Source organism: Austrofundulus limnaeus, unplaced genomic scaffold, assembly GCF_001266775.1.
Source record: "Austrofundulus limnaeus strain Quisiro unplaced genomic scaffold, Austrofundulus_limnaeus-1.0 Scaffold164, whole genome shotgun sequence".
Taxonomy (NCBI): domain Eukaryota; kingdom Metazoa; phylum Chordata; class Actinopteri; order Cyprinodontiformes; family Rivulidae; genus Austrofundulus; species Austrofundulus limnaeus.
This window is the reverse complement of record NW_013952566.1, coordinates 809723-818209: the sequence shown is the minus strand read 5'-3', so window position 1 is coordinate 818209 and position 8487 is coordinate 809723. Positions and strand designations below refer to the sequence as shown.

General features: G+C 41.2%; 1 protein-coding gene across 1 annotated transcript in view; it reads left to right on the top strand.

Annotated features, from left to right (window-relative positions):
- The window catches only part of tbc1d14 (TBC1 domain family, member 14), a gene marked incomplete in the record, with an annotated part of 48559 nt that overhangs the window by 4642 nt on the left and 35430 nt on the right, over positions 1 to 8487 (top strand). The window contains 2 exon segments of the mRNA XM_014017245.1: positions 387 to 1131; positions 6898 to 7021. Of these exon segments, the coding sequence (XP_013872699.1) occupies positions 387 to 1131; positions 6898 to 7021 (869 nt within the window).

Here is an 8487-nt window from a genome sequence, read left to right as displayed (position 1 = left end):
ACCATGAGTTAAGTTCATCTGACTAGCGCTCCTTGTACCTATAGTTGGACCAGTGTTTGAAAAGACTAAGTGCAAATAGTATTTCTACATAAAACAAGAGATTACAATCTAGTAACCAGGATTACTGCTAGTGGGCCAAATCAAATGGCTTGGCGGGCCAAATTTGGCCCACGGGCCCCACTTTGGGCACCTCTGAAAYAGAGGAAGAAAAAGCAATATTGGCTTCAAGAATTGGGAATCAGTTAAAATGATGTCAAAATAATTGGCTTTGGCCTTAAAAACCTTGTATCAGTTGATCTCTACGTTCAGCACTTTGAATTCTCTAGTTAGACTTTAACTTTTGTCAGTTTAGTATTAAACTTTAATGACAGTTAGTCTCTTTACAGATGGAGGAACCATAGTGGGAAATGGTTCTGCGGGCAAAGACCTTCCCCCCTCTGACCTCCACAGTGAAACCAACGGAGAGTCCAGTTCAGCTCCACAAAGTGAACTCGTCCTGCCCAGATTGATACCTTCCTGCTCCACCACCCCCATCTACTACAGCAGCCCTCAAAAAAGTTACTCAGACTTGGACYGCCACAGCTTGACTTCTCAGGACTCAGGAATCCCCACTCTAGAGGTCAACCCTCCGGACCCCGTCCTCCACAGACAATCAGGTGATGGCCGCCTCACGCTGGACGCCAGTAGAGACTCGCCTGCTACGTTAACACTCGACGACAATCCGTCCGACAGCAATGTCATGCACAAGTCCTCTACCTTCCCCCGCAGTGGCTACGACTCCATCCGCCTCTTCAGCACCAACCTCAGATTACCCCCCACCGCAGGGTTGGGTGTCGCCAGCGGAGCCTTGAACCGCAGCGACGACATCTCCATGTGCAGCGTGTCGAGCATGAGCACGGAGCTGTCGGTCTCTAATGAAGACATCTTGGATTTTACCGTCACGTCTGACTCCAGCGCCGTCGTAACCTTTGAGACGGATCACGGCGGCTCGGCTCACTTCTCCGACGTGACGTTGTCTTCGTCGCCTGGAGACTCGTGGAGTCCTGGGCATTTGCATGTGGAGWTGGGTATTGATCAGCAGGAAGATGGAAGGCTGAAGAAGCTGGGACCTCTGGCGAGCTTGTTCAACAGGTGAGTTCATGTTTTACTGTATTGAACTCACTGACTTGGTTGACACGGCTCTGTTGATGGAAGTGAATTCTTAGTTTATCAAAGCCTTTATTGTTTCACTTTAYTAGCTGTGTTTCATCCAATTTTAATGTGCATTTTGAGTGAACTTTTAAAATGTCGCTAAAAAAGAAATGCACATCAGTTTTGTTTCCATCAACTGGTTTGGAGTGAATCAACCAGGCTACACMAAGTGTAATTACATCAGACGTTGATGTTACGCATGGCTGTAGTAAACAGGAAGTAAAGTCTCAAACTCACAGGGATACTCATCTCAGGACAATGGAGAGAAGTTAGGAGGAAAGTGTTGCTACTAGCAGGAAAGTTGTAATTATTCTGTCACATCAACTACTATTGGTGATGTTGCATGCCGTCTGAGGACGTAGAAAAAGAAATTCAACAATTATTGGACAGCAGGAACAGCTGATGGAGGTAAATATTTGCTACATCAGAACTTATTTGGCAAATGTGTTTCCATCTCCCCTTTTGCGCATTAACTTTTTTTCCCCCCGGAAAATCCAAAACCACCTCAAGCGAGCATATATCCATCTGTGTTAAAAATATATTTAAAAAAATTACAAAACTAAACAGCCTACAGTATTTTTACGGTTTTTATTTTACAGTTAAAATAAATGTTTATCAAATAAAGTTTAATGTTACAACTAATTGTGGATCCCTTTAAGTCAAACAAATTGCTGGACTCCTTTTGTCTTTTAAAACAGATTTTTTTTCCAGAGACGAGCAAGGTTTAATGGAGGTTGAATTCAAGATATAATGTGAACGTCCATACATATACTTGGCATCGGTTCCAGATAGTTCTGGCATCGAGCCCAGTATCGGTATCGGCAGACCGCTGCACCAAATGCTTCTAGTTTTGTTTGTAATGTTTTGCACTCTTGCACCAAATCTAAGTAAAAAGTCTGTTTTGTAAGTGGCCTTTTAGCTTTGAAACTGTTATTTATATTTAGGGGAGTGGCAGAGCAGAGGTTAGAGAAGGTGAACCTGTGATTGAAAGGTCACCGGTTCAACTCCCAGACCATCAACGTAAATGTGGGTGGGTAGCACTTCTTTACCCCACTCTGGGCCCTTAATGCCCCAGCTGCTCCCCTGGTGCCTTTTAGATGGCAGCCCACTGCTCCACATGTGTGAGGGGGAAAACGCAGAGACCTACTGTATTTTCCCTGTTGGGATTAATAAGGTACATTTACTTTACTTTCTTTATACAAATTTATCTTGATTGATTGGATGAGATCTGATGCTGTGTTGTTCAAACATTCAAACATCATTCACCTCGTAAAGTTGTTAGTGATTCCCTCTCAGGCCTTTCAGAGTCTTCCTGCCCTCCCATCAGAGATGAAGCTTGTGATTGTGTGGGCGGGACACTCAGGAGGAGTGTGTTTCYGTCTCACTCTGCCTGAACTCTGCTGCTGTGAGGACTGTTTAGATTTACTGCAGTTTAAAGTATGGATACCCTGATTGTTATCTGAGGGAGAGCTCTGTCTGAAGAGTTGCCCTCCTTTTTTTGTTGTTTGTTTATTTTAGATCTTACAAAGTTTCCAAGTTTCTTGTGGATTTTGCGGTAGTTTTGTGTCCCAGCGGGATGGCAGCTCCCTCACTACTTCTGTTCATTGACAGGTAGGATCATTAAACTAGAACATGTGCTGGGATATTTTATTTTACTCCTGTAGATTCACAAGGGTTTGTTTCTTTGATCAACAGATTATAAAATCCTTCATCTGTGTTTGCTCCCACCGTCTGTATGATTAGGTGTGTTCGTCCTGACTGTTAGAAAACAGCCCGCAGCAGTTCTCCGTCCGCCTCATTGGTGTTTTGCGTGGGAAAAACTTTGTGTTCTCTGCCTGTCCTGGCAYGTTTGGTATTTCCATACCATCTGTCCTGATTGTCGGCTCAGTCGTAGCCTCTGGGACACTTTATCACCTTATTTACAGACATCAGGACTGGGCAGTTCTTGAAGTCCTGATATTCCTGAGAGACTTGACATCAAATCAGTGGAGCTCTGACAGAACGTCCGAACACATCCTGCTGGACTTTCTGAAGGTTCTGTGTGCGCGTTCGACTGGAGCCTTAACCTTTCAGCCGTCACGCTGCAGCACATTTAGCCTGGAATAAATGCAAATTCTGTTGGTTTGAAGGCCTAAACCAAAGCTGAAGACATCCTGTTCTGTTCAGTTGAACACTGTGTTCTGTCAGTCGGGACTAAAAGGCAGGTTTGCTGATTAAAGGTGTGACACGTTGACCTTTGACCTTGGCATTGTACTTCTGTTATCACTGTAGTTTAATAGTTCAACACTCCCTGATTACAGCTTATGTTTCTCTTCTAAGAATAGCACAGTTTTACTGATAAGGCTAAAATCAGGTTCTTGCAACATGTTTTGTTGCCAGAGGCCTCAAATATTTTACTTTGCCTCTCAGTCATGTTCAGTCTGCTCAGAGCTGATATTTCTTGATTACAGTAGACGTCTTTGTACTCAAAGGTAGGGCTGTGTATTGGCAAGAATTTGGCGATACGATACATATCATGACAGAGGGGTCACGATACGATATATCCCGATATATTGCGATACTATAAGCAAGGCGATATATTGCAATATATTGCGAGTTCTTTTGTCCTAAAATTCTATTAAATAAAAACCTCTTACTGGGAAAAAATAAAAAACCAAAATTCATTGTCTCAGAAAATTCTAATATTACAGAGACATACTTTTGATACATTTAGCTGTGTTCTGCTTTGTATGTRTTTTATTTTATTTGTTTCATATTTCTTATTTCATCCATGTTTTCAATTATTAGACTAAATTTGTCAATAAATAGTTTGAAAATATATTTTTTGCAGCTTTTAGTTTTTAGTATTAATTTACAATATGGTCACCCAACACTTAACAATAGCCTCTACCTCGAGACGTAGAGTAGACAAATGGCTGGCTCACTGCTGCCAAATAGTGGTCAGAGGCTGAACTACAACATAAAATGAACGGCTGGCAGGAAAGTTGACATTTTAAACCTTAATAAAAAATCGATACAGGGCTTTAGAATATCGATACAGTATCGGGAAATGAAATATCGCGATATTTCAGTGTATCGATATTTTCTTACACCCCTACTCAAAGGACAAAGTCCTCTGCAGCTAAGTGTTAAATGTTGCTCCACAAGTGTCTTCCTCTTCAGAACTTGAGGCTTTCTGTTTATGGAGTTGTTTGAGGGAACAAAAGAAAGTTGTTGAAAGCTTTGTCACTTCATTTGGAAACAGGTGTGCTCAGTTTGTACTGACAAGTGAATATGGATTTAAATATTGTTTCTGAGCAGACTCACTACCCAAGTGGATCGATGCCATTGTAAAACTAGCTAGCTGCTGCTGAAGCTATTTTACTGACAAATAACCACAGAATTTTATGTAAACGGCTGTTAGACAAACAAATGAGGGTGTGAAGGTCTGTGGGATAGAGTTTCATGTAGGGTTGGGCAAAATCTTATGTGCAGTTGTTAGTAAAACTGTCAGCAATTATTTGCCACTTTAGGGGAGTCGTCCTGGAACCGGAAGGTTGCTGGTTCGATCCCCCGTCCAGCCGTCTCAGTCGTTGTGTCCTTGGGCAAGACACTTTACCCACCTTGCCTACTGATGGTGGTCAGAGGGTCCGGTGGCGCCGGTGCATGGCAGCCTCGCTTCTGTCAGTGTGCCCCAGGGCAGCTGTGGCTACAGTGTAGCTTACCACCATCAGTGTGTGAATGTGAGTGTGAATGGGTGAATGTCTGTAAGTGTAAAGCACTGTGGGGTCCAGAGGGACTTGTAAAGCACTCTATAAGTTCAGTACCATTTACCTTTACTTTGCAATAACTGCAATTGGTGCTATGTGATGACAAATATTTGTATGTATTTATATAAAAGGGGTGTAACAATACATGCATCTGTATCAAATTGTTCAATACAGTGCTTTAGGTTCAATACACACTGTGTATGGAAAAATATATATTTTTAAAATTTATTTTATCAGCATGTCTTCTGAAGATGCTGTGTTGAAGGATCAGTGGATCTGTGTTCGACTACTCCACCTGGTCAAGCACAGATCCACTGAGAAACTTGCTGTTTCAGCAACATTTAATTTGAAAACTGGACTTTTGTGGATAAACAAATTGGTATATAATTAATTTCAATAAATTCCAATTCAAGAGGGGCATGGAAAGTTCTGTTTTTTGTACAGAAAAAATACCGATACCAAATTTTCAAATAGCTGACACTGTCGGGTATTATATGGTCACAATATACCTTCAATGTTTCATTCCTGTTTTATTGAAAAACATTGAACAATACAAACTTGTTTTAACTGGACATTAGGTAGAGCTCACAGCAGAGCAAAAGGGGACAGTGGCTGATTTGCAGGCCTTTTGTGGAGATTGATTCAGTTAAATTTCAATTCAATTTAGTTTCATATAATGCCAAGTCACAACAATTGTTGTCTCAGGGCACTGTACACAAAAAAACTATAAATCTAAAGAAGCCAGCAGACTGTGAGACTGCATCATCGGTCGAGGCAGATGTCCTGCCTCAACAGATGATGAGAAGCCAATCTTTTCTACTGATACCATTTTGTCTCTTTTTAAAACGTTTTTGTTTTGACCAATGCGCGACGCTCCTGTGATCATCACTGACCAAMCTGAAACAGTTAAAATGGTTCCGGATCATTCCCAACCGAAGCGCAAACTGACCAGGGGATCGAATCGATTCAGAGGATTTTCTGAATCGATATCGAATCGCAAAAAATGTTTATTGCAATGCATTACGGAATCGATTATTTTATCCACCCCTGTTTTTGATGTTGCAGCCCTTTGTTTTACCTGTTAGGGGTTCAGAGAGGAAGTATTTTGATTATTTTTAAAGTCTTTTCACACTAGGGTTGGGCGTAATCGTATTGTGTGCAATTAATCGTCAGAAGAACATTAATCGATTAACTTTTGGCACTTGACGATTAATACGGTTGATGCCACCAGAGGAGATTTCTCCAGTCAGTCCGCTCAGTGTTCCTCTCCGCTTCAAATATGATGAATATTAAAAAAGTTCTGTAATTTATTTATCTATCAACACAATTTAAAATATGATGTGTAACCTGAAGTCTGTAATTTTGACACAATTTGGAACAGATTTTTATGAAGAGCAAATCTTTCCCACTAAATAGGTCATGTGACTAGGACATAAGGGTGTCCAGGGACTCCAGGGCATTAATCRTCAAATTAATCGTTATCGGCTAAATGCAACAATTAATCGTGATTATTTTTTTTGCCAATATTGCCCAACCCTATTTCACACAGATTCATGTTTTTTTTTTAAATTAAAAACAGCTCCATTCCAGCAAACTGTGTTTACAGATCAGAGGATTAGCTGGCTCATTGGTGCAATGAACCTTACTGAAAACGGGGAGTTTTCCCTTCAGCTTTGTGAGGGCTGATGGAATTCCAGGTAGAAGAAATATAAATGTTTTTTTCTCATTCTTGTGTTGATGTGATGTTGCTGGGTGATGCCACTGCAGAGAAGGCAGACCTAATGTGAATACAGAAGAAACGGTGACTGAATAATGTTATGCATTTGGRAAACACGACTTGTTTAATTCTTTTCTCATCCCTGTAATTTGTGCTTAGTTTTTTTTAGTAACCAGCTGTCTCAGATGTTGCTATCTGCTCTGTGTAATATTACCCTCTCTCTGTCCCTGTGTCCCTCAGGAACCTGTTTGCTAAAAAGGTGAAGGAAAATCGGCCCGCTGAGCCAAGAGAACCKGGCTGGAARCTGTTTGGGAAAGTCCCCCTACGAGAAGGGCCAATCAAAGACCCCAAGAAAATACAGAAGGTAGAACTGACCCTTTCACACATACTTCAGTGTTTTATTAKTCTGAGGCTGAGTTGTTTTCTCAGAAGTGTGTTGAAGTTCACATGGAAGACGTTAAGTGTTGTCAGGTTAGGGTTTGGTGTTTTATTTTTTAGCTTGACTTGTTCTGTTTGTGACATGTTTGTTTCATTTCTTCTGCTAGTTTCCTCACCGTCTGCTTTGCCTTCTATCGTTCACACCTGTTCTTAATCTGCTCATTAGTTTCAGCTACACCCATTTAGTAATCACCACTCCCTGCCCACACTGAGGCTGTTCTGTCCTCCCATCTTCCTGGTTTTSTTCTTGTGGTCCTTGTCTTGCTCTRGTCTGGTGCATTCAGTTTGTTTTAGCTTGTCGGCCATTTGTTTCTTTTATTAAAACGTTGGTTCCTTCACTTTCAGTCATTTATCGTTTTAGTGTGAACCTTGGATACTCATACCATCCCACCCTAACAGAAGGTGGTACCTCCGTGGGCTGCAGCTGTTGGAAGCTAAAGTTAGCACAAAATGTAAGGAAATGTGTGTTTGGTAGATTATTTGTTATAACAATGCTTCTTATACCAGGWACCTGATTGACAGCACAAATCAAAACAAGTGTCAGTACAGGGTTTCCCAGTGTATCTAAATGGTTTTTGTCTGCTTGGAGGTGGCGTCAGCTGACGTTGTGATAACAGGCTTTAGTACGTTTTCTGGGGGAAACCCTGCAATACCAACAGYAGAATAAGCTGTTTAAATRTTTCATGTGCACAACCCACATACTCAGCTCTACTGCTCATCTCACCAGTGCTTGTTCCTTACAAATGTGGCAGCATTTAAAAGGGAAATCGACAGGCTTTCCACTGGTATATGGTTTATTGCTAAGAAGCATTATTATAACAAAGAACTAATGTACTAAATACAAATTTTTGTTAAATGTTGTTGGCAACTCAAAATTATAAGAGAAATTACATTTTCTGATGCAGTCTCACTGAATTATAAATATTTAAGATCAAATGACGAGTTTTGTGTGAAAATCACAACTTATTTTCATCTTCACTGTTTGTAAAACTGTATTATAGGTCCCGTTTACACAGAGCTGGTTATCAGTGAAACCGCAACATTTTTGTTGCGATCTGGCCGCTCGTTTACACGTCACTGGTGATCGGAGTCTCTGACACGGCACTTTTTGAAACCAGGTCTTAGAGCCCCCGTGGAGGTGAGAAGCACCTGCAGCTGGGAAAGCGTGCATACTCAAACAGCCGGCGCTCAGCAAGCGTTTCTTCTAAGCTATTTTTTTACTGCACAATTTTTTGTGGGTCTTTTTTGTGCATATTTTCACCAAACACAACAACACACACTTTATCCTAATAATCAGTGGTGGCTGGTGGAATTTTCTCCAGGTGGGGCTACAACTCCAAAATAGACGTATCCCAAAAAGCAATCAAACATGTACTAAGTTGTATCACGCCA